Source organism: Triticum urartu, chromosome 7A, assembly GCF_056163025.1.
Source record: "Triticum urartu cultivar PI428250 chromosome 7A, HENAU_Tu73, whole genome shotgun sequence".
NCBI classification, from domain to species: Eukaryota; Viridiplantae; Streptophyta; class Magnoliopsida; order Poales; family Poaceae; genus Triticum; species Triticum urartu.
The window spans coordinates 318,351,297-318,378,743 of NC_141879.1; the positions used below are offsets into that span (position 1 = coordinate 318,351,297).

General features: G+C 46.8%; 1 protein-coding gene across 1 annotated transcript; it reads right to left on the reverse strand.

Annotated features, from left to right (window-relative positions):
• Positions 1–24,568: 24,568 nt before the first annotated feature.
• Positions 24,569–26,745, reverse strand: LOC147959463 (uncharacterized). Its single transcript, XM_087532665.1, has 4 exons — positions 26,664–26,745; positions 25,708–25,859; positions 24,847–25,372; positions 24,569–24,732 (listed from the first exon to the last, which is right to left on the reverse strand). Exons 1-4 carry the CDS (start codon positions 26,743–26,745, stop codon positions 24,569–24,571), a joined length of 924 nt encoding a protein of 307 aa, XP_087388791.1.
• Positions 26,746–27,447: the final 702 nt, after the last annotated feature.

Here is a 27,447-nt window from a genome sequence, read left to right on the forward strand (position 1 = left end):
GAAGGCGTTCTAAAAATTCGTAATATTTAGATCTTTATGATGAAATTGATGAAAGTGGGATTGAAAGAAATAAAAACCTAGATGTTGCTAAACCCACTATATTGGATTTCAAGGAATTTAATTATGAAATTTGTTCTTTAATTGATTGTATTTCCTTATTGCAATCCGTGCTAAATTCTCCAAATGCTTATAGTCAACATAAAGCCTTCACCGAACATATTGTTGATGCCTTGATGCAATCTTATGAAGAAAAACTTGATTTGAAAGTTTCTATCCCTAGAAAACTCTATAGTGAGTGGAACCAACTATTAAAATTAAAATTCAAGATCATGAGTTTTATGCTTTGTGTGATTTGGCTGCTAGTGTCTCTACTATTCCCAAGACTTTGTGTGATTTGCTAGATTTCCGTAATTTTGATGATTGCTCTCTAAACTTACATCTTGCGGATTCTACTATGAAGAAACCTATGGGAAGGATTAATGATGTTCTTATTGTTGCAAATAGGAATTATGTGCCCGTAGATTTCATTGTTCTTGATATAGATTGCAATCCTTCTTTCCCTATTATTCTTGGTAGACCTTTCCTTAGAACAGTTGGTGTGATTATTGATATGAAGGAAGGGAATATTAGATTTCAATTTCCATTAAAAAAGGGCATGGAACACTTTCCAATAAAGAAAATAAAATTGCCATATGAAACTATCATGAGAGCCACTTATGGATTGCCTACCAAAGATGACAATACCTAGATCTATCCTCGCTTTTATGCCTAGCTAGGGGCGTTAAATGATAGCGCTTGTTGGGAGGCAACCCAATTTTATTTTTATTCCGTGATTTTTGCTCCTGCTTAGTAATAAATAAATTATTTAGGCTCTTTTTTGTTTGTGTTTTTTGGGTTTAATTAGTGTTTGTGCCAAGTAGAACCGTTGGGAAGACTTGGGGAAAGTCTTGTTGAACTTGCTGTAAAAAACAGAAACTTTAGCGCTCACGAGAACTGCTGTCATTTTTATTTGAAGAGTGATATTTAGTTAAATCTTTTTGCATATGATTAATAGATAAATTCCTCACATCCAGAAATCTATTTTAGAATTTTTGGGGTTCCATATATTGCGCTAGATACAGATTACTACAGACTATTCTGTTTTTTTGACAGATTCTGTTTTTCGTGTGTTGTTTGCTTATTTTGATGAATATATGGTTAGTAAAATAGTTTATAATCCATAGAGAAGTTGGAATACAGTAGGTTTAACACCAATATAAATAAAGAATGAGTTCATTACAGTACCTTGAGTGGTGTTTTTTTTCTTTCGCTAACGGAGCTCACGAGTTTTCTACTTTAAGTTTTGTGTTGTGAAGTTTTCATGTTTTGGGTGAATTCTTTTGATGGATAATGGAACAAGGAGTGGAAAGAGCCTAAGCTTGGGGATGCCCATGGAACCCCCAAGATAATCCAAGGATACCAAAAAGTCAAAGCTTGGGGATGCCCCGGAAGGCATCCCCTCTTTCGTCCACTTCCATCGGTAATTTACTTGGAGCTATATTTTTATTCACCAACATGATATGTGTTTTGCTTGGAGCGTCTTGTATTATTTGTGTCTTTGTGTTTTAGTATGCCACAATCATCCTTGATGTACACACCTTTTGAGAGAGCCATACATGAATTAAAATTTGATAGAATGCTCTATGTGCTTCACTTATATCTTTTTGAGCTAAGTAGTTTTGCTCTATGTGCTTCACATATATCTTTTGAGCGTTATAATTTTGCTCTATGTGCTTCACTTAGATCTTTTAGAGCACGGTGGTGGATTTGTTTTAAAAAAACTATTGATCTCTCATGCTTCACTTAAATTATTTTGAGAGTCTCTTAATAGCATGGTAATTTGCTTAATAATAATATGCACGGTGGTGAACTTTCTTTGGAGTGTATTGAATACTAAGAAAAGATTGAAGCATGATAATTGTTTTGAGATATGGAGGCGATAATATTAAAGTCATGCTAGTTGAGTAGTTCTGAATTTAAAGAATACTTGTGTTAAAGTTTGTGATTCCCGTAGCATGCACGTATGGTGAACTGTTATGTGATGAAGTCGGAGCATGATTTATTTATTGATTGTCTTCCTTATGAGTGGCAGCCGCGGACGAGCGATGGTCTTTTCCTCTCAATCTATCCCCCTAGGAGCATGCGTATAATATTTTGCTTTGATAACTTCTAGATTTTTGCAATAAGTATATGAGTTCTTTATGACTAATGTTGAGTCCATGGATCATACGCATACTCACCCTTCCACCTTTGCTAGCCTCTCTAATACCGCGCACCTTTCGCCGGTATCATACACCCACCATACACCTTCCTCAAAACAGCCACCATACCTACCTATTATGGCATTTCCATAGCCATTCCGAGATATATTGCCATGCAACTTTCCACCGTTCCGTTTATTATGACACACTCCATCATTGTCATATTGCATATTCCAGTACACCGCCGGAGGCATTCATATAGAGTCATATTTTGGTCTAAGTATTGAGTTGTAAAAAAATAAAGTGTGATGATCATCACTATTAGAGCATTGTCCCAGTGAGGAAAGAATGATGGAGACTATGATTCCCCCATAAGTCGGGATGAGACTCCGAACGAAAAATAAAATAAATAAGTAAAAAAAGAGGCCAAAGAAGCCCAAATAAAAAGAGGCCATAAAAAAGAGAAAAGGCCCAAATAAGAAAATGAGAGAAAAAGAGAGAAGGGACAATGTTACTATCCCATTACCACACTTGTGCTTCAAAGTAGCACCATGATCTTCATAGTATAGAGTCTCTCATGTTATCACTTTCATATACCAGTGGGAATTTTACATTATAGAACTTGGCTTGTATATTCCAATGATGGGCTTCCTCAATTTGCCCTAGGTCTTCATGAGCAAGCAAGTTGGATGCACACCCACTTAGTTTCTTTTTGAGCGTTCATATACTTATAGCTCTAGTGCATCCGTTGCATGGCAATCCCTACTCACTCATATTGATATCTATTGATAGGCATCTCCATAGCCCGTTGATACGCCTAGTTGATGTGAGACTATCTCCTCCTTTTTGTCTTCTCCACAACCACCATTCCATTCCACCTATAGTGCTATATCCATGGCTCACGCTCATGTATTGAGTGAAGATTGAAAAAGTTTTGAAAAAGTTAGAGTATGAAACAATTGCTTGGCTTGTCATCGGGGTTGTGCATGATTTAAATACTTTGTGTGGTGAAGATAGAGCATAGCCAGACTATATGATTTTTGCAGGGATAACTTTCTTTGGCCATGTTATTTTTAGAAGACATAATTGCTTTGTTAGTATGCTTGAAGTATTATTATTTTTATGTCAATATAAACTTTTGTCTTGAATCTTTCGAATCTGAATATTCATATCACAATTAAGAAGATTTTCATTGAAATTATGCCAAGTAGCACTCCGCATCAAAAAATTCTCTTTTTATCATTTACCTACTCGAGGACGAGCAGGAATTAAGCTTGGCGATGCCTGACACGTCTCCAACGTATCTATAATTTTTGATTGCTCCATGCTATATTATCTACTGTTTTGGACTATATTGGGCTTTATTTTCCACTTTTATATTATTTTTGGGACCAACCTATTAACCGGAGGCCCAGCCCAGAATTGCTGTTTTTTTGCCTATTTCAGTGTTTGGAAGAAACGGAATATCAAACGGAGTCCAAACGGAATGAAACCTTCGGGAACGTGATTTTCTCACCGAACGTGATCCAGGAGACTTGGCCCCTACGCCAAGGCATCGGAGAGGCGGTCACGAGGGTGGGTGCGCCCCCCTAGGGCGCGCCCCCTGCCTCGTGGGCCCCTCGGTGCTCCACCGACATACTTCTTCCTCCTATATATACATACGTACCCCCAAACGATCAGATACGGAGCCAAAAACCTAATTCCACCACTGCAACTTTCTGTATCCACAAGATCCCATCTTGGGGCCTGTTCCAGAGCTCTGCCGGAGAGGGTCGTCATCACGGAGGGCTTCTACATCATCATAGCCTCTCTGATGAAGTGTGAGTAGTTTACCTCAGACCTTCGGGTCCATAGTTAGTAGCTAGATGGCTTCTTCTCTCTTTTTGGATCTCAATACAAAGTTCTCCCCCTCTCTTGTGGTGATCTATTCGATGTAATCTTGTTTTTGCGGTGTGTTTGTTGAGACCGATGAATTGTGGGTTTATGATCAAGTCTATCTATGAATAATATTTGAATCTTCTCTGAATTCTTTTATGTATGATTGGTTATCTTTGCATGTCTCTTTGAATTATCCGTTTGGTTTGGCCAACTAGATTGGTAGTTCTTGCCATGGGAGAAGTGCTTAGCTTTGGTTTCGATCTTGCGGTATCCTTTCCCTGTGACAGAAGCGGCAGCAAGGCACGTATTGTATCGTTGCCATCAAGGATAACAAGATGGGGTTTATTTCATATTGCATGAATTTATCTGTCTACATCATGTCATCTTGCTTCGGGCGTTACTCTGTTTTTAACTTAATACTCTAGATGCATGCTGGATAGCGGTCGATGAGTGGAGTAATAGTAGTAGATGCAGAATCGTTTCGGTCTACTTGTCACGGACGTGATGCCTATATACATGATCATGCCTAGATATTCTCATAACTATGCTCAATTATGTTAATTGCTCAACAGTAATTTGTTCACCCACCGTAGAATACTTATGCTCTTGAGAGAAGCCACTAGTGAAACCTACGGCCCCAGGGTCTATTCTCATCATATCAATCTCCATCACTTTAATCTTGCTTTGCTTTTTTACTTTGCATCTTTATACCAAAAATACCAAAAAATATTATATCTATCAGATCTCACTCTCGTAAGTGACCGTGAAGGGATTGACAACCCCTAATTGCGTTGGTTGTGAGTAGCTATCGTTTTTTGCAGGTACAAGGGACTTGAGTGTGGCCTCCTACTGGATTGATACCTTGGTTCTCAAAAACTGAGGGAAATACTTAAACTACTCTGCTGCATCATCCCTTCCTCTTCGGGGAAAACCATAGCAAGCTCAAGAGGTAGCAGGCCACTGGAGGCAGGAGCAGGCGGTCTCCCCGGCGCTGGTTTGGGCGGCTGGTGCAAGAAGAGCAGCGATTGAAGAAGCAGCAGGACCGTTCGATTCAATGCTGCTAGAATCGTTTGTTGACTAAGTTGACAAGCCCTGCATACGCGTCAACTTAGTAGGCCCACAGGTCAGCCTCCCAACCGGTGTGCCCCAGATGTCAGTGGGAGGAATCATTTTTTCGCGTAATAAGGAGGCAGTTGATTGCGTGCGGCCAGGCCAGCGGAGGGAGTAGGGTGGGCCGGGGAAGCCTGCGCGGCATCACAGCAGGCCACAAGAGGAGGGAGCAGGCAGTCCCGCCGGTGCTAGTTTAGGAGGATGGAGCAGGAAGATCAGAGATTGAAGAAGCACATCGGCCGTTGGATGGACATCCAACACTAACTGCTGCTAGAATCATGTGTTCACTGACAAAGCCTTGCGTAAACAAGTCAGCCTCGAAATCTGTGGCGTGTATAGCCCATTTGCTATTATTTTTATAGTTTTTACTCATTTTCTAATTCATATGGAATTTATTGCAGCCTGTTTTCCATTTTTAGAATTGCTGGCAATTTTCTGGTGAGTACCAGGGTCAAAAAATTAACTAAATATGTGGGAAATTTTGAAAAGTCACAAATTTTTGCTGGGGAACAAAATATTCTTAATCCAAAAATTAATAGCCATACTAAAAAAAATTTAAAAATAAATTAGTAGTATGTCATGTTAAATCCAATGAAATACGTATAAGATATCAGTGAAGAACAAAAGCAAAAAAAGAAACTTATATCCCATTTGCTATAACTTTTTTGGAATTTTCAACCCCTTTTGATATTACTTTTAATAGACGTTGACCATACTCTTAAGCCAGGCCGGAATGCATCCCTCCTCGTCTTGAAAGATTTGCAGCCCAGTAATTCGGAGAAAACAAATAGGCCTAGCTTGGGTATTCTTCAAAAAGAAATATTGGGCAACCTATTTTCCCAAAGAACTGGTGCATGAGCATTTAGCTTTATTTATTTATTTACTTATTTATGTTTAGGGGACCATGAGCATGTACCTGGGCCGGATTCATGTGAGAGCCTCCCTTCCAGTTAATTATGGGCTTCTCTATTGGGCCTTCATCAGTGGGCTGCATGTTATCAACAAGTGGAAAATGTGTTCCGAGTTTCAAAAAAAAAGTGTTCCGTACGATAAATAGTATGCGCTACATACGGTATGGGGCACTAAAGGATCGAACCGTGCAACGACTTCCAAAACATTGTGTTTGTCGTTCTAACAACACATTTATTCAACCAACAGACGAAATATACTACTGATTGTACATTGAAAATAGCAGCAGCGGCAACCAGGGCTGGGGGTGCAACAGAAGCAGTAAGCAGGCCAGAAGAGTGAAGAAGCAGCTCTCTCTTCCAAACCAAACATCAGCCATCATTACAAAAGGGCTACCAAAAAAGAACAAGTGTATGCATCAAACTAAATAAAGATCCTACTACACCAAGTGTGCGCATCTAATTAACTGGCTCAGTTAGACGTTACTATTTATTAAGCTGTGGAGATTGGCTGACGGCTTGAACCAGATGGGTGCCTGACAGGGGAAACTCCAGCCAGCAGGTCGAAGTCTGATACTTGCGACCCTCTCTCCTACTTTTGGGCTGCAGAGCATGGCAGCACATATCAGGGTATAGTGCATGCAGAGACGCATGGTACGCTATGTACAAATAGTTTTGCCTGATGAACGAAACCGTGCTGCCATCATGATCCTTGCCGTCGGTTATCTCCTGGTTAATCGGATAATTCAGTCCGGCAAACAGAGAGCGTGTACCAAGGCTACTTACCAGCCTCCAGTCAAAAATTCCTGAAGGCCCAAAGAAGCTGGGATCCTGCTCAAAGACATTGCAGTGACTGTGATTGTATTCCGCGAAACAACACGTCCGGTACGTGCGAACAATCATCAATCTTTCGCCATCGTCTGATCGAGCCAGGAACCACCTGCAACTGCCATGCCACTTTTCTTTGAAAGGTTCTGGGATTATGAAGGATACGGACACCAGGCGGCCTACAACATCATATCAAGTTGGAGTCAAATAAAAAAGGGCTCTTGGTTTAGTCAATCTTAAGAACAGCATGTTATGAGCATGAATATTTTTTCAGCAAATGTTGACAGTAATATAAGCAAGCCATCATCATATCATAGGAAAGTAACATACTGCTGTAACAGCCGTTTGTAGCGATGACTGGAGTAGGCCAGCAATACGTCCAGCCATAGAAGGAGTCGACAGCGTAAATGAAGCCCTTGTGTTCAATGGCATCAGAGAACCATGGAGGATGTATGATCCTGCGATGGATGTGCATATTTATCCACTTACCGTAGTGACCTGTCAGATAGGCGAGACCACGGTTGAAGAATGCAATAACCTGAAGTCTTTATAATTCGCAGATCTTGTGGGCACTTGGCAGATTACAACCTTGAGCAAATCAAACTTGGTATCATGTTGGCTACTGGAAGATTCCTAGTATTCTGGACCGCGGTGCCAAAGCAGTGCAGTGTTAATCGAAGGAAGGGGGATCAATCGCCGGGTGTAGACCTCCACGAGCATCCAGCAGCTGCGACCGTCGACGAGCACCATCCAAGACGTGTTCATGCCGACCCAGTACATACAGTTAATCTAGGTGAAGCTGACGGGGATCGGTTCGCAGTCAAAGGGGTTGATGCTCGCCACCCTACAATCATTATGCTGCATGACACACCGTTTCTGAAGATCAGGCGGCATCAGCAAGCAAGGAGTTGGCTTAAAAAGCTCCGGCCTGAGGGCTTTGAGTAAACAGTACAGCCCCGACGAGCACACGACAAGTGGCATGGTACTGAGATTGTCCATAGCAAAACAATGAGCTTGATTACCTCTGTGGCGAGCGAATTCCAGCCACTCTTTTGGCGGACGCTGCTCGGTTCTGCCATTGTTAGTGCTTGGGTTTCGGACGAGAGGGGAGGCGCCTTAGCGGGGATGGAAGATTGGACGAGATTATGTGCGGACAAATATGGAGAAGCGAATATGTGCTGCGGGAAGTGGACAGGTGATGATGACTACAGCATGCCGCTTGACTTACGAGACACATACCAGCAGCGTAGGGTCATGTCGATGCCAGACAACTTGCTTGAGTGATCACAGTACTGGTACTCCCTACAATGCTATGCCCTAACTTGCTTGAGTAGAGTCGTAGAGTAGGACTCTGCTCTACTACTAGCACCGGAGGAGTAGTATATTCTAATCTAAAATAGTTACAAACTTCAATGCCCAAGCGTGGAACGACTATGAACTGTGCTCAAAGACCGTGTCTACGTGGTGTTTGGACATGGGTGACAACCTCAACGCCAACGGTGCTGCTCCCGTTGCACCGTATGTGTTTCTGTCCTTCTTGTTCGAAATCGTGGTAGAATTCATGTTTCTACTCTGTATCCTACTAGTATGCTAGTCCACATGATTAGTTTCATCTCTGTTATAGCCGTCATGATATATTTTGTGCTTATTCGGATTAAATTGCGTAGTAACTTGCTCATATATTCAACTGGCGCAACGTCCCCTATAGCCACTCCCGTTTCATGGCCGTCCTGGCCGATGTTGGAATTTTGCTAGTAGGCCTTTATAAGGTGAGCTCTTCTAACACTTGTATGAGCATGAGAGGAGGAGACCTACACGCGTGCTCCTCCTACTCGCTCGCCTCGCCATGCCACGCCTCGTCACGACGCGCCGCGGGTTGCAGGATTGAGCTGAGTAGAGGACAGAGCTATACTCCCACAACCTAACTGGCCCGCACTACATAGTTTCTCACCACTATTCCAGATCATTGCGCCGCCAAGCAAGTATTATCCATCCCTCCTCTCGGTGTGCACCGGGAGAAGGCACAGCAGGCCTCCGGAACCCCGCCTCTCGTGATCCTATACGGGAGAGGGGCGATCAGGTTTTTGGGGAGCGGACTCGCGCGACTCCTGGCAGCGACGACTTCGCGAACAACGACTTCTTCCCCGACCTCGGCAACCTCATCCTCGACGACATGGGCGACAACGTCAACGCCGGCAACCAGTGAGATACAGGGTGTAGGAAGCGGTTTGGGAATTTGCATGCCTTTCCAACCAGTGAGATACTCTGTACAAAGTATGACAGAGAAATAACCACAGAGAAGGAAGCTAAAAGTAAACAATCAAACGAGCATTTTTGCATTTGTTTTGCATTGAATCGTTTCACAAGCTTGACTAGTGTTGTTTTTCTACTTTTACAAAAACCGCATCGTAATGTTAAAACGTGCATTTGCACGTACATATTTAAGAGTAGTACTCCCTTCGTCTAGGTGTATAAGTCTTCCCTCCTTCTTGGTCACGGTGCACAACCAAAGATGACTTATTGACCTGGACAGAGGGAGTAGCACAGTCTGCAAGCATATATCGAGAGAGACGTGTAGTGCAATAGTATATAGTAAAGTTTGTGCTATATGCACGTACTTGCAAAATGCGTACGAATACACAAGGTTTCCAAACATTCCCTTTTACATGCTTAATTAAGGACGCTAAAAATTCCTGAACATTCGGGATTTATCATTTGTGTCCCAAAACTAATGAGATCGCCTTATGAAACAAAAATTATACTCCACCTAAAAGCCACGGCGCTCGCAGGAGCGCTTGCGGCGCTCCATGAGTGCCCTGGGGCGCGGCCGTTTCCCAGCGCGCCAACACAACGCCTCTTCCTCAGCCTCACAACTCGCGAGGTGTTGATTGGCGGCTTGCCGGCGGGCAAGCGCGATCTCACCGATGTGGTGATCCGGCACCAACAGGTACTCCTCCTCGCTGGAAGCGTGCACCCGGTCCACATACCGCCAAGCGTAGATGAGGCGCTTGGGCCCGACTGCACTCAGGGCGTCGGCACGAGCGTCCTCCGCCACCCTCACTGCCCTCGCACGAGCCTTTTGCCAAAGAGCCAATTGCCTGACTCTCTCGGACGCGACTTAGGCCTCCCAGGCAGCTTGTTCCGCGGTGCGCTTCTCTTCCTCGGCCTTCTTCTCTGCCTCTATTTTGGCGCGCTCTACTGGAGGCAAAGCCTCCCACAAGGTGACATCCATTTCTTTCCAAAGCTCCTCAAGGCTGGGGGGCTCGGCGGGCGGCGCGGCGTTCTCCTCATAGCGGGGAGCCGACGCGTCCTCCGGCGCGCGTGCTGGCGAGATTGGGAACGCCGACGCGTCCACCTCGACGCGTCGCGGCGAGGAGCGGAATGCCTACGCGTCCTCCTTGACTAGTGGCGGCGAGGAACGAAACGGCGGCGCGTCGCGTCGCGGCAAGGTGCTGAACGCCGACGCGTCCTCCTCGACTAGTGGCGGCGAGGAACGAAACGACGACGCGTAGCGTAGCGGCGAGGAGCGGAACACTGATGCGTCCTCCTCAACTAGTGGCGGCGAGGAACAGAATGGCGACGCGTGACCGTCCGCACGGTGCAACGAGGGGCTCCTAGGGCTTGGGAGGGGCGATGCCATGGTGGTCGACGTGAGAGGAAGGGGGGGCAGATAGCGATGAATGTGGACGTGAGGGGGAGGAGATAGTGATGTCGCGGGAGGCGCAGTATTTATAGCGAGCAATGGCACACCTATGTAAGATATGTTCTGAGCTGCACTGACTTAACTGCTGGTGCAGTTGCGTCACTGACATGTGGGCCAGACCCCTGTTGGGCCCATATGTCAGTGACCGAATGCACCCGCAGTTAAGTAACAGCTACATGGGCATATTTGTTGGTGTAAATTGCAGGGAGCGAAGGGGTGGAAATATTGCTGGTCACAACGGATTGGACGAGCGTGGGGGGAGGAGAGTCAGGCATGCAGATTTTTTTCACACGGGGTGGAGTGGTGGGACCGCCGGAGGGAGAAGGAGAGTTTGGCAGGCATATTGTTTCCACACATGGAGAGGAAAAGATTTGGAGACCAACGGGCTTCCTGCAGGTATGGGGAACGGTGCATAATAAGTCATCTTGCATGCCGGGCTAGGTATAGTCTCAAGTCATTAAAAACAAACACGCCCACACATGTTCATATTTCAAGGTGCACTAAATTATTGCATGCGATGATTAAGGCTGGCCATAACGGTGGTATCTTAGCTGGTATCATGCACACGGGAATAGCAAACATGCTGATGTGGCAAAGAATTAAAGAAGAGAGGGGGGTTAGAGTAACTAGTGTTCATGCATGCATTGGTAAACACATTTTTTGTGGAGAATGACACCACTAGTTGAGTACTTTTGCAGACTTCAAAAACTATTCCACAATGTGTCAACATTCACAATGTCAAATCAATATTTTTACACTCATTATAAAATGTAGTTCTTATACTCATTATAATCAGTACTCCCTCCATCTAGGTGAGCAAGCCATCTTAGATTGTGCACTGTGACCAAGGAGGAGGGGAAAACGAGAGATCTTAATGTTTATTTGCTAATTAATAGCATTGCATGCAATGAACTAACAACTGCATGTCGTGTTTGGTAGTCTCAAGTCATTAAAAGCATGCACACCCACATCTCCTATTTGTTGATATGTCAAGAAACAAGAAACGAGGTAGAAGTTTATGCACCGCGCCTAAGTGTTTTGGGAGTATTGTAGATATTGATATTTTTAGTATAAATTTGGTCGTGGGAGTTCATTGATGCATGTCAAAGTGTTGACAGGTCTGCTATGCGTGACCTGAAGATGAAAGCGTTGAGCATGTCGAAGTTGATCAACAATCTTCAATTGTCAAAGGTTAGCTGTTCGGCCAATAAGGTGGCACACTTAATCGCTAAGTATAGCTTTGACAATAGATTAGATGGTATTCTTGTAAATAACGTACCGCCCTGTGTGGTGAATATTGTATCGAATGAGTGTACTGGTGTGGCTGGTTAATTAATATAAGGTGGTGTTGAAAAAAAGTATAAATTTGGTCAAACACTTTGCTAACGGTTGATGGGAGTAAAAAGGACCAGAGGGAGTATCATGCATGCGGAGTAGGCAAAAAATTGCTTGTCTAAAAAGGAAAAAAAATTGCTCATTATGACCGGTCGAAGTCTCAAAGGGCGCGACCGTGCGAGGGAGGCGAAGGTCGTGGGAGGCGCGACGTTTGACGGAATTAAGTGAAGTTACATCCACACGCCGGCATGGCGTGCGAACAGGCATAAGCTATACCGTCAGGCCTACGATATGGGTCTAGTAGACATGACATCTAGTGGCTCCCGCATAGTTCTCGAGAACTCTTTGGGGGCTTGCAGCCGTTTATCCACCGGGCAAGCCAGCAACCCCACGCCGTTCACAATCCCTACTCGTCCCCGTCTTCTACCTTACAACAGTTCGCTCCCAGTCGTCCCGTCCTTTCACATTAGTTCACTCCCAGTTTTTTTTGTGGGCTACAACAGTTCAACTTCTCCTAACCCTCCTCCAAAATCCATGGCCTCCCAAATCTCCATGGTCGCCGCTGAGTACCAGGTTAGAGCCATCACCGGCGATCAGTGGCGAGCCACCGCGCTCCAAGTCGTTCACCTGTGGTCCCGGCCATCAACTCCTACGGATCAAATTATCACGCGAGCTGACTATTCCTACAAAGGTGCTCCACCACATACCCGATACCCGCGAAGGCAGCAATCGTGCCCCTAGGGTTTTAGGGTTTATTTGTTAACGTCGCCTTGACGTAACACTCATGTGAGCTAGACAGCGAGAGGCCGACTGCGTGCGTGCGCCTCTTCTCGTCATATATGTACACCACCGTTTGTCTGGTACCCAAAAAATTATAATAACTACTAGCAATGTGCCAATGCGTTGCCACACGATCAAAGTAGATTAATTAATACATATTCACCGATTTGATAGAAAAAAAAGTCTAGCTTTGAAATACGTATATCACTAAAAATATGTTATGTTTCACTCAAAATATATTCCTTTGGCGGTTTTCATGAGATAAGGGAGGAATGTTGTTGGTTTCAGGATTTGAGAAGTGGTATATGTCTAATTTCTACTCTTACTAGCAAGATGCCCGTGCCGCTGTGCGTTGCACGGAACATCAAGATCTTGTGGGAGAAAAGGGTGAACGAGGGAAGGCCTTATGTGCAAATGTGGTGAAGAGTGCGGGTAAATTGCCATATTTTCCTTCCTATCCGTCAGATATAAATCAGACGACCTACATTGCAGGATGGCAGGCCCACCATCATCACCAACTCTATTTTTTATCCCTACTCTTATAATAAGCATTGTCGGTGATGATTGTGTGCCTGCCATCCTGCAATATAGGCCGTCCGATCTATATCTAACGGATAGGAAGGAAACTATGGCAATTTTGCAAAAAGATACCCACACCCCTCTCCACATTTGCAAATAAGTCCTTCCCTCGTTCATCCTTTTCCCCCACAAGATAGACTACTCATACAAATGCATCTTGATGTTCCGTGCAACGCATGGGCATCTTGATAGTTGTTGCAAAAAGCCCATGTGTGTGTGTGTGAGAGGGTGAGTGGAGGAGGACGGAGTGCATGGTTGACAAAGACACAAGGAGTGTGTGTGCAATAGGTATCAGCTTAAAATGAGGCGATAGTGTGTGTGTGCACGATCGAGAGGGCGTGTCTCAAGAAGGGAAGAAAAATCTACATAGGTACAAGGAGCGGGAGAGAGACATGTATGCGATGGTGGAAGCACAAGTGTGCGGGTGTATAAACCTATCTAGAGGCTAGCTAGTCGATAAATGTTTGTGAGAGAAATATGAGTCGGGGTGCGAAAGAGAGAGTTTTGTGTGTGTGAGAGAGAGACGGTAGTCGAGAAGGGGAGTGGAAGCAGGAGTTGTGCGTGTGTGTCTGTGAGAGTGAGAGAGGAGACGGTAGTCGGGGTTGTCTGATCGGTAAACAAATGAATAATGTCAGTCTGGGATGGAGACGAAAAGGAGACCGCAACAAATGTTGTGTCTACAGGAGAGATAGAGAGAGTAATCTTAGTGGTATGAGTCATATGTAGAGACATATAGGGTGTGTGAGAGAATCCCATAGAGAAAGACAAAGTGAAAGATGAGTGGAGACTGTGTGTTTGGAGGTGAAAAAGAAAGCTTAGGTACCGAGTGATACCAGAGAACAGTAGAGACGTCAGAGAGAATGAAAACCGTGCAATTTATAATGATAGGGAGAGTGTGACACTTCTTAAGGGATACATCGAGAGACCATGTTTGCGAGGATAGGAGCAACATGAAGTGAGTGTGCGGGTGAGCTGGAGAAAAGAGAGTGATAGCTACCTGAAGGAGCATGCATGTGAGAAAGATGGGCGTGAAAGGAGTGAACAAAAAAGGGATTCAAATATTTGAATTCGAGATGATGATACATGTTATCCATACTCGAACCAAAATTGATCTATCAAACATGCATACTCATATGAATTCACGCACATCTATGTTATTTAATATGTAGATATTACTGATCCATACATTTTAGTAGAACATAATTTGGTTAAATTTTTTCAAATTCAACCTTAAGATTTCGAGATCGTTGTATTTGTAAATCATATTATACATATAAAGGAGCAGAATTCTTTGTTGTGCTTTTGAAAGTATATATAAAAAAATGATGTATATAGAATGTAATTCCAATTGAAAATGGATCCCGCCCGGAAAAAATAGAATACAAATGGGATTCAAATTGAGTTGGCACGGTAAACGTGCACTCTGCAAAATTTGAACGAAGCGGGGAAAGTCACAGTAACCGCCCGAAACCAAAATCTGTGAGATGGAAATCACTACTGCCTATCCCTGCCACGCAAAGCCTATATGCTGGATTTCTATAAGTTTTGATAGGGGTAGGTTTGTAATTTCACCCAAACGTGACGTAACCGCCTTTCACCCAGATTCATACACGGTGGGCGCCAAAACACAGTGTGTCCCCGGCCGAAATCGACTCCCTCCCCGATTCATTTTCATACACGGTGGGCGCCAAAAACAAACTCCCGTCGGCAAATATTCGGTGTATGCGAGATTACCGTCCTATCCCCAACCGACTAGCGTTGCTGTGATGTAGTAGAAATTTGAAATGGGGGCTAAGTTTGTAAATTTTCTTGCATTTGAGACGAGCGCGCCCTGAATACATGGTTCCCCCCTTCCTCTCTACCTCCCTTTTCCCCATTCGTACTCCGTGGGCGCCAAAACACCCTCTCCACCCCACCCTCCTCCGTCCGCCGCCGTCCGCCACCCCATCCACCGCCGTCCTCCTCCACCATGCCGGAGCTGATACCCTGACGCCGTCCATTACAAGAGATCGACGTCTCTCATCCATGGCTTTGGGCCGGGATCCTTGCATCCCGTCCTCTCGCTTCATCCCCGCCGTCGTCCACCTTGCCGGCGCCGCTCCTACGACCGTCTCGTCCACCGCGCCCCGCCGCCATCGTCTACCCTCCTAGATCTGCTTCAACGCCGCCGACATCCATCTCTACCGCAGCACTGTCAAATTCTCAGCAGATGTGTACACGGCACCGCACAAGAGGCGGTACTCTTTCGTATCTACTCAACTTATTTATCGCAGCAAGAAAATAGATCGCCACTGCTTTACTCTGATTTCATGTCTTGGTTGCGAAGTTGCCTTTGTTCGGTTTGCACCTTCAGATCCGCCATGGCATGCTCAACACCATACTCGCAATGCTTATGGTTTTCCCCTTTTATATTCCACACTAGTTAAATCACAGTAGAGTAAATTTCTAAATTGGGTCAGTCGACTTTTCAGAGCTCGCCGGAGTTCGCCGGTGCGATCGAAGGGGCTCGGGTGGGGACGGTGGTTGTTGGGGGTGGTGGTGGTGGTGGTGCAGGTGGGGGTGGGGATGGGGGAGGAACACAGGCGGTGGGGCCGGTGGTTCGGCCGGTGGCCCGTGCGGTGTTCTGTATGGGAAGGACAGTATATTCCTTGTCAGGAAGGGGAGCAGGGACATCTGCAGTCAACAGCTGATAGAGCTGGACTGTACGTGATCGATAGGCTTTCAATTACTAGCGGCAATACAACACCATAATTTCCAGCCAGTTCCACTTTCCCGATTTATATATCCTGGTTATGGTGTACCCCTATTATGTACACTATGATCTGCCTAGTTGCTGTGTGCTCTTGTTATCATGGTTTGGCAATAAACTCTCTATATAGTATATTATGAACCTATCATCTGCCAGCTATCCTTACTTTTGGAGCCTATTTTTTTGGGTACTTGTGACAGATTATATAAATGCACGCACCATATTACAGCACACATGAGCTCTCTCATCAGAATCCAGTGATAGCACACAAGTGTTTACAGGGGCGCCCCTATATTAGAATATCATCTGCATTACAAAGATAATCTCACAACTATTTATGTTTTCATGGTTCTCAGATATTATACGCAATTACAATTAATATCAGAATCCGCGCATCAGAAGAATATTGTGGAACACTGCAATGACTTACAAAATTGGCAGCAAGGCATTGAGTGCCATTCTGGAAGCAATGAAACTCGTACGCTCCCCACCTGTTGATTCTTGTTCAGAATATCATCCTAATGACTATTCTAACCTCGAGGAGTCAAAGGCAGATGGCATGTCCTGTTCACCCATCAAGGTGCCTGTTCTAATTTGGCAAGGTTTTATTGATTGCGCGTATGTTGCATATGTTGTCTTGCATTTCTTCTACTTTGTTGCATCGCCATCTGCTTAGTTTACTCATCATATATGTCGAGATTCCATGCCCATCCATTATCAATACATATTCCATTTGTCATCATACCATGTTTTTCCACTCAAATACTGTTCTTGTGCATCAGACATCAAAAAAGAAGAGGGTGATTGTCGAACCTGAAGGAGCACCAGCAAAGTCCTTGAAAAACATGGTGGTGCCGGCGAAATCAGACAGCACCCCACTTATATTGGTTGTACAACCAGTGACACAAAACGTAGGACCGACTCCAGCAGACTGTACCCATACTTCACTGGCCACACCATTAGCCCCACCACACAGGACCTGCACTCCAGCAAAAGGTATACCGATTTCATTTGCCATAGCACCAGTTGTACCATTGAAAAATCCCACTCCAGCAAAAAGTACAGCAAGTCCACCGGCCGAAGACCTATCCCAACTGCATAGAAGGCCAATTCCTATAGATTGGAACCCCATTCCATTTATTCCCAGTTTAAAAGACAATGCTTTCAATGTTGTTAGGGACTACATGCATATATTCCCATCATGGGAAGATTATTGTGAAGACAAAAACCATTTTCACATCTTCCTGTCCAACTTACATGTAAGTGCTATTATTCATGGTTATTATTTTCCTATTTTCTGCTGATTGAACACATCAATGATTTACATTACATTGTTGTAACTAGGCGAGGGTCAATCTGGATTGTCATGACGAGCAAAGCTTGCTTGTGCTTTTCAAGGAAGCATTGCAGCAGTATCGGTGTTACCTGAGGAAATCACACTTTGATGGCAAGTCTATAAACAAATTTCCGGTGAAGTCTCCTGTGCTAAATTTAGAAGACATTGAATGGAAAAACCTTGTTATGCACTGGTCTCGTTCCCAGGATGAGGTACTATCTATGAAATCAGATGACAATTTGAACTTCTACTTTTCCGCATGTGCCTTACGGATCTTTTTTGCAGGAAATCTGCTCGAAGTAGAATTCCGGTTTGACAAGAACGACAGGATATCGCAAATATGCTGCCCACTGCTTTGCTCTTGTTAGTACCTGTTGTCCTGTATCACTGTACTTGCATACATACCTGGTTCATTATGTGACAGCAGTATGCATGATAGCTTGCTTATCAATTGTTTGCTCCAAATTATCTGATCTGTATGAATGGTTACATTAGTGTAGAATATATCCAATGCCAATGTTTTTTAGCTCTGCATTGTTCTTGTAAGTACATGCTGTCCTTTATCAGTGTACTTATAATGACAGGTAGTTGTTCATGTACCATCACTCTGCAGCTTATTTTCCTTTGCCCTCCATTTTCTACACATAAGATCTATATTTACTCTTACCATAAGGTTGGTACTGAAGAATTTTAGCTGTGCATTGCTCTTGGCTGCACCTTTTGCCTGTATCGCTGCACTTACATTTATAGCTACTTGGTTATGTAGCATCACTCTTAATCTTATCTTAAATATTCTCCATTTTTCGTATATTATCACATCTATATTTACTCTTAACAAAACATAGAATAAAGGCAATGCTTTTGAAGAATATTTTGTGGTAAACTTCTTGAATTGCCCCCCCCCAACAGCATGGACAAGGCCTTTATAGAGCATGTCTTCAACAATAATGTAAGTTTGTCCATCTCAAGCCTTCAAACTTTGTTGTATATATTTGGTTAGGCATGAATGCAATAGCTGTTTATTTTTGGTGTTTGCATCAAATTGCTTGTTTAAAGTTTATTATATGTAGTTCATAAAAAAAAAGTTTGTCCTTTCTGAATTTATGTTTTCAGTTGTACAACCAAGTTCCTTCTTAATACCATGTAAATTAAAATATACAGAGCAAGTGATCTTCTTTTGCACTGCATATATGCTTCTGTTCTTCATCTATAATCAAGTGGTGTGGTGAACCTACCCACTATAGCATAATGTCATATTCTGCAATGTCTTAACTATGAACAATGTCATATCATTCTACTATTATTTAAAATATCTCTTTATTTGCCAATCTGAAATGATATAAATTGACAGCACACTAACCACTGATACTTATGAGTTCTTGATCTGTAATCCAGTGGTGTCGTGAAGCTGCCAACTCCTTCACAATGTCATTTCCTGCCATGTCTTGACCTGAACAATACCATATTGTGTTAATGCAAATTTAAACTATGTCACTTTATTCGTCAGTAAGAAATGTGATGAATTGTCAACAGTGATACTTTTATGTGCAAAACCTGTCATATGTCTACTTGTTTATCTTTTAGAGTGAGGAAGATATAAGTGTTGAACAAGCGCAGTCTTGTCATCTTGCTCAGCTGCTTGCGCTGCAGCTCCCCAGCAGTGCTAACCTTTCTTGAACTCTATTGAAGTGCTATCGGTTTTGTATATTTTTTTGTCGGCGTGTTTATTTGCACTGGTGGCGATCTTTGATGCCCAGTGTATGTAATCTGCTGTCTGCTTGTGCTTTATTATCATAGTGGCGAACTTTGATGCCTAGTGGATGTAATATTCTGTAATTTCTTTATTGTATAGTATAGGTTTTTTCTTATTCATGATGCTGCAGTTATTTTACTGTATATATATCCTGTCTTCGCAGTAATCCGGCCAAACCGTAAAATTACGGTACATAATCGGGCCCTTATGGAATCACGTTGTAGGCTGGGCCTGAAACGTGCCGACCAGCTCACGGGCCGGCAGCAGCCCGAAATGAAACCCGACCCATGATTGTGCGAATCAAATCATGGGCTTTTAACAGGCCGAAAAATTGTCTTCGTCCTTGTTTGGCCCAATCAGATGTCGGCTGTGAGCAGGCCGGATGCAAACCGAGCCGTAGTTAGGCCCAATCAGAAATCTTGTGGGCATTTAGCTGGGCCAGCCCATTATGGTCCGCAAAATCTCGTGGTCCTTTAGCTGGGCTTGCCCATTATGGTCCGAAAAATCTTGTGGGACTTTAGTTGGGCCGGCCCATTTAAACTTGTTGGGCCGTGCCATGTGTCGACGTATCATAGGCGCCTTTTGTCTAGTGAGTGGATGACATTTGTCCTGACGATGAGCCAACACGTGTTTCCTCTAACCAATGATGATTTTACACGTGGAAAATCCCCATTGGTCGGGGCTGTTAACGGGTTATCGGATCCAAAACCCGACCCGATAGCTTAACGGCGTTCCGTTATGGTGGATGCCACGTGTCGGTCACCCTTGACGAAAGCACTTCTATGACGCGTGATTTATCGTCATGGAAGTGGACACTTCCGTGATGATAATTTTGGTAATGTCATGGAACACTTCTGTGATAGTAGAGGTATGACTATCTTGATTCTGTCATAAATTTTTCATGGATGTACTTGCATGACAAAAAAGCGACCTACTATGACAAACACGTATCATCATGGAAGTGTATTTTTTTGTAGTGCCTCCTTGCTTTATCAGGGACGGCAAAAAAGCTCGTCCCAGCTGTCGCCGTTTCGCTTGGCTTCGACGCGCGTCCGAACTGACGAGGCGTGTAGCGCCACGCTGGCTGGCTGTTGAGTTGGTGCGGTGGCAGAGCCTTCACGAAGATTTGCATGCCACCACGCAGTTGCTTGCCGAGTCGGCCTAGAGGCCGCACGTCGCCACGCAGGCGCCTGCCTAGCTGGTGGGCTGGGAACTGCATGGGAATAGTGGTGGAGTCTTGGCAGATGTGGGTCTGGCTGCTGCCCCATGGATGTTTTCAGCAAGAGTCTTGCCGGGGCCCCGACAAAGGTCTTGCCACGGCATCATGGTCGTCCCCGGCAATGGTCTTGCCGGGGGTCTCGTGGGTATCCTTGACAAGGATCTTGCCGAGGATCGTCGTCTTGTTGTCATCATCTAGTCTTGTGTGCTTCTGGTCTCCACAAAGATTTGCATGCCACCATGGAGGTGCCTCCCAAGCCTCGGTTCCAAAGGGGTTGATGGTGTTGGAACTCTTGAGCTCAAGGGGGGCGGCTCTGCTGGTATTGGGCAACTGCCCCGGCAAGGTTCTTGCTGGAGGGCCTTGCCGGGGGAGTCCACCTCGCCCCTCCGCTCTTCGTGTTTCTAGGTTGGCGTGGTTCTGGTTGTCTTGTGGCTTTGCTTCCTTCCTCTCCCCCATTAGGTGTGGCCGCAGGCGCGGCTCCAACTGCCCGCGCACAAGTAAAGGGTTACAAAATAGGACCCCTCTTGTGCACCGACAGGAGCCCCCGGGCCTCGGCCATACATAAGCACGACGCGTTGTTCAGCTAGGCCCAAAACAGTGTGCGGGCACGCGGGGCCATGTTGTACTGCTGTAACTCCCTCGCCCGTCGCACTTCCCCACGACCCGCGTTGAATGCGCGACATGGGGGTCGTGCGTGAGGTGGGGGTCATGCGTGGGGCGTTTGCTGCCCTCATGCGTCACATCGTAGTAAATGGTAAAGAGGCGACCCACGCCTTCCCCATAAAAGGGAGGAAAACGCAGGGGCGCAGTTCATTTACTAGGTGGACATGGGTCACGGCCTTCAAGGTGCCCGCGCCCCACTGTCATGGGGTGGAATGCGGTCGCTTCAGTTGCCCTCTTGATTCCCGTTCGCTTGCCGCGTGTCCTTCATGCCTCGAGGAGGGTAGGTGGTGGACACGGAGGACACATGCCATAATGTGGAGGCGGGAAACTGGGTCGTCGCTGATTGGAGCAGCGGGTCGGTCCCGATTCCCTGCGCCCCTTGGCAGCCGGATTGGTCGAGCGGGGCGACTGAGCCTCGTCCCCGCCCCTTTATAAGAAGAAAGGGAGGGGGACGATGTCCTTCGATCCTTCAGCGCTCATCTCCCCCGCCTCGACTCCTTTCCTCCCTTCATCATGGCAAGAGGGTGTGTTGGTGCTCTGAGGGCCTTCGCTCGACAGTGTGCCCTTCCTTCCCAAGAGCTCATGGCGGCGGAGCCGGTCGTGAGAGGGAGAGGGAGGGGGCGAGGCCGAGGCCGCCGTGGCGCTCGGGGAGGAGGAGGATGGGGCGGCGCACCGGCTTCACATCCGCATGTGGCCCTTCCTGTAATGGAGGGCCATGTCGAAGACCAGCCCCGCGAGTTTTATGTTAGGCTGCATGGGCCAGCGTGCGGCCATCTTCGTCTCCCCACTCCGTTTTCTTGGGAGATGGAGCTTGATCCGCCTCAGGCCCTGAGGCTGCACATGAGGGGCTGCGGAAATGGCAGCATGAGGGTCGACGTCGACTTCCCAGCCCCTCATGTTATGTATCTCCGTCGTGGATGGAAAACCTTCACCCGTGCCCATAGCCTGTCGAAGGGGCTCGTCCTCAAATTTAAATTGACGGAGGATGGTCTGCTCTCCGTCAAGGTCTTCGGGCTCTTGGGAACTCGCTTAAGGTGTTGTGCGGAGAGCTCCTCTGACGGGAAACCCTCCTCCTCGAGTGGGAGTGATGAGGAGGACAGCGACAGCGACAACGAGGGCGTCAAGCAGGAGGACATTGACTCCGACTGACCGCGCCGCCACCTCCCTCGACCCACACCCAACCGAGGGTCTTCCTCATCAAGCTCTCAATCAGCGCGCTCCCCGCCGTTTCCTTTTTGCCTTCACCTGCCGCACCTGGGAGGAAAGGGCCAAGAACGGAGATCATGGGGAACCTATCTTTCTCCTTAAATTGTAGGCACTTGCCAAATCTTAATTTCTATATAATTTAATCTCCCGAGCCCATGCTTGTATCCTGTAACCTTCGTACTTGCATCAGCATATTAATGAAAAAGTCTTGTCCTGCTGGTAACTCGTGCACGTGTCCGTTCGTGCAGAGGCGAAACCCCTTCTTAGTGTAAATAAACGAGTCCTTCCGGCAAGCCACCTTGCCAGCGCCCCTTGCGCCTGCCGGAGAATCACATCTATTAGGTTACAAACAAAGGGCACAGCCCCCCACCCACCTCTTTTTGACAAGGGTCACCACAACCATTCTGATCGAAGCAGCGTTCGGGTTGGAAATGGGATCCCTTGAGTCCTTAAAGACGAGTGGCGAGGTTTTCTAATGCCCAAGTCATAGGTTACGAATACGAATGGGCAAGAGGTAAACTTTATCTGTTTGGTTTGCCGGGGATCGCAGTGCCGGGCGGTCTTCTCAACTTATTGCCGGAGCTGGGTCCTTGGCGGGATCGCGTGTCTTTGTCGTGACTGGAAAGAAGTGAGGACAAAAGCACTGAACCTCAGTGGTTCACTAACATTTACTGGAATCAAAAAGCAGTACAATACCCTGGACAAGCATGCATATGCATATATACACAAACATGGAAATCGACAGGAAACTATACATACTAAGGGATTCCTTTTCCCTAACTGCGCACAGGGTCTACACCTGGCTCCGTACATAGGGTTACATGCCTCGGCGACAAGGCTAGTACGAAACAGGGGTTGTCGAGGCTCCCGGCAACTGCGCCTTAGGGGTAAAACTTGCGAAGATGTTAAATATTCCAGGAGTTGCTCACCAGAATGCCATCTTCGGTCTCCAGGCGGACTGCGCCAGGCCTAGTGAGTCGTATTACCCGATAAGGGCCTTCCCACTTTGGCGTCAACTTGTTTGGATTCTTGGGGGATTGGATCCGCCGAAGAACAATGTCGCCTTCCTCAAGTCTTCGGGCGTGAACCTTGCGGCTATGATATCGGCGCAAGGCTTGTTGATATCAAGCAGCTCGCACAGCAGCCCGAAGACGATCTTCCTCAAGGAGCGTCGCATCGTCTTGGCGCAACTACTCTTTCTCAAGCTCATCATAAGCGAGCACTCGAGGTGACCCGTATGTGAGTTCAGTGGGGAGAACTGCTTCTGCCTCGTATACCAGGGCAAAGGGTATCTTGCCAGTGGCTCGATTTGGTGTCGTCCTGATTGACCAAAGAACCATTTGCAACTCATCAATCCAGCGCCTTCCACACTTGTGTAGCTTGTCAAAAGTCCTGGTCTTGAGGCCCCGCAGCACTTCCGCATTCACCCTCTTAGCTTGGCTGTTACTTCTGGGATGGGCAACAGAAGCAAAGCAGACCTTGCTGCCGAGGTCTTGAATACTGCATGAAGGTGCAGCTTGTGAACTGTGTGTCATTGTCGGTGGTGACTCTATTCGGCACACCGAAACGGCAGATTAGCCCCTTGAAGAACTTGACGGCTGACTCTGCTGTTACCTTTCTCACTGGCTCCACTTCTGCCACTTTGTAAACATGTCGATCGCAACGTACAAGTACTCAAAGCCCCCGGTAGCATCGGGAAAGGGCCCAGTATGTCGAGCCCCCAGACCAAAAATGGCCTGGAAAGAGGGATTGTCTGAAGAGCTTGGGCGGGTTGATGAAGCTTCTTTGAATGGAACTAGCACGCTTCACACTTGGTTACTAGTGCAGTTGCATCCTCGAGGGCGGTGGGCCAGAAGAAACCTTGCGGGAATGCTTTGCTGGCAAGAGTCCTTGACCCTATGTGGGAGCCACACATGCCTCCATGTATCTCTTCCAACAGCCTCAGTCCGTCCTCTCAAGGAATGCACTTCAATTTCACATTGTTCGGTCTTCTCCAATAGAAGGCATAATCCACGAGCTGGTACATGTTGGACTGAGGAGCTACTTTCTCTGCTTCTTCCTGCTCCTCAGGGAGCTCTCCTGTTTGGAGGAAACGGACGGTGGGTTGCACCCATGCCGGAGCCTGGGGCTCGACGGCAAGGACTAAAGGCTCATCTTCGGCCGTAAGGGAAACTACTTCTATGGCCAGGGCGTGAGGCCCTGCCGAGGGTTGCTGCCCTCCGGCAAGCTTGGGACTCCCGGCAACGTCCTTGCCGACAGCTCCTGGGAGCTCTGTGGGAAACTACTTGTCGGGGCCCGCCTTCCTTCGTTTGTTCTGTCCTGCTGATGGTTCACTGGATGGGTGAGTTAGCTGAAGCACAAAGGTACCTGGTTCCATAGGCAACTTGAGGGCAGCATGCTTTGACAGGTCATCAGCAATGCCGTTCTTCGCTCGAGGAACATGCCCTGCTTGCAATCCGTCAAAGTGCTCTTCCAACTTCCTCACTTCATCCACATAGGCCTCCATCAACGGGCTCTGGTACTCCTTGTTTACTTCTTTGACGACGTGTTGCGAATCACCTCTGACGATGAGCTTTCTGATTCCAAGGTTTTTCGCGATCCTGTGGCCGGCCAACAACCCCTCGTACTCCGCCGTCTTGTTCATCGACCTTCCCTGGGGAAAGTGCATCTGGATTACGTACTTGAGGCGCCCTCCGGTGCGCACGACGAGCAATACGCCGGCACCAGCACCTTGGAGTGAGAAAGCTCGATCAAAGTACATAATCCACTCACTGCTCGTCTCCTTGCTAGGGAGGGTGGTCTCTTGAATCTCCTCGTCGGGCGTTGCGATCCATTCTGCTATGGACTCCGCCAGGGCTCGGCTCTTGATTGTTGAACTACTTTCAAACTTGAGGCCAAAGCTCAACAGCTCAACCGCCCACTCCACAATCCTCCCAGTCGCATCTGGTTTGTGCAAGATTCGTTGCAACGGGAGGCGCGTGATGACGGTGATCGCATGTGCTTGGAAATAGTGGTGCAACTTTCTCGAGGCCATGAGGAGGCTGAAAGTTAGCTTCTGCATACCAGAATATCTTGACCTAGCCCCCTATAAGAGGGAACTGACAAAATAGACTAGGTGCTGCACCATCTTCTTCTTCTTTTGTCCTACTTTGCACATCTTCTCAAACTCCGCCTTGCCGGGATGCCAGCGTCAGACCCTGTCGGGGATGGCCCCGCCTGCCACCCGATGGCTCCGCTGCTACTGTTGCCTCTTCCTCAAGTTCCCTGTGTGCAACCAGTGCAACATTGACCACTTGATTCGTTGCTGCCAAGTATAGTTGCAATGACTCTTGCGGTTTGGGCGCGACTAGTATCGGCGTGGAGGAGAGATACCTCCTGTAGTGCAGCCCATGCCTCCGGAGTCCATTTTACTAGACCCACCTTTTTCAAAACTTTGAAAAAGTGGAGGGCGCGCTCAACAGATTTGGAGATGAATCTGCTCAGGGCGGCAACGCAGCCGGCGAGCCTACGGACGTCTTTGACCTGCTTTAGTGCCTCAATCTTCTTGATCGCCTTGATCTTGTGGGGATTTGCTTCAATTCCGCACTGAGACACAAAGAACCCAAGAAGTTTGCCGGACGGGACACCGAACACACACTTCTCTAGGTTGATCTTGAGGTTGATCTGACGCAGATTTGCAAATGTTTCTTCTAGGTCTTGTACAAGCGTGGCCCTATCCTCGGTTTTGACCACTATATCATCCATATAGGCTTACATATTTCTATGTAGCTGGAGATCAAAACCAATTCGGTCCTCTTGGGCAAACGTTGAACCGGCGCTCTTCAACCCGAAAGGCATCCGTACAAAACAGTATGTACCACATGGGGTGATGAACGCGGTCTTCTCTTCGTCTTCTTTCATGATGAAGATCTGGTGGTATCCTGAATAGGCGTCAAGGAATGACAGCAGGTCACACCCGATAGTGGAGTCTACAATCTGGTCGATGCGTGGCAAGGGGAAAGGATCCTTTGGACAAGCTTTATTGATATCTGTGTAATCAATACACAACCTCCACTTCCCATTTGCCTTACGCACCACCACCGGATTGGCCAACCACGTGGGGTGGAGTACTCTTCTAACTAGGCATGTCGCCTCCAACTTCCTGATCTCTTCAATGATGAACTCTTGTCGCTCCAAAGCATGCTTCCTGACCTTTTGCTTGACGGTCTGGGCATGAGGACAGACAGCAAGATGGTGCTCAATCACCTCCCTGGGAACGCCGTGGATGTCGGATGCTTGCCATGCAAACACATCGACATTCACCCACAGGAAGGCAACGAGCTCACTTTCCTATTTGATGTCAAGGATGGAGCTTATGGTGAAAGCCCTGCTCGTGCCATCCTCCTTGACGAACACCTTCTTGGTTTCTGGTGGTGCAGCTTTGGACTTCTTGCTCTTGCTGACGGAGCTCTCTGGCATGTCCTCAATGGGAGCGCAACACTCCGAAGAGGTGCGCTTGCCGGAGTGGGTGCAAGAGGTCTCTCTGGAAGAGGTCTAGCCGGAAGGGGTCTTGCCGGCCTTCTTCTTCCCCGGAGCTTCAACGGCAGGGGAAAGTGTCTTCGCAGCAGTTGCTGCGATTGCCTCTCGATAAAGTTGATCAGCGCAGATGAGCGCATCTTTCTTGTCGGAGGGGACGGTGATGATGGTCAATGGCCCTGGCATCTTTAACGTGTTGTAGGCGTAGTGGGACACCGCCATGAACTTGGCCAGCGCTGGGCGGCCAAGGATCCCATTGTATGGCAAGTGGATCTCGGCGACATCAAAGACGATCTTCTCTGTCCTATAGTTCAGCTCGCCTCCAAGCATTATGGGCAGCGTGATTTTACCTTTAGGCTGTCTCCCTCTTGGGTTGCCCCTTGAAACGTGCCCGTCTCTTCGGGGTCTCCATCAGGAATCTGCAGCTTCTTGATCACAGTGGGCGAGATCAAATTCAGACCGGCCCCACCGTCAACCAGCACTTTCATCACCTTGAGGTTGCGTATCATTGGTGAGACCAACAACGGCAAACACCAGACCACAGTTGTGCGATCAGGGTGATCCTCCGTGTCAAAAACGATGGGCGTGCGGGACCACTTCAGGGGCTTCTGGGCATCGAACGATGGCTCCGCCGCAGCAACCTCA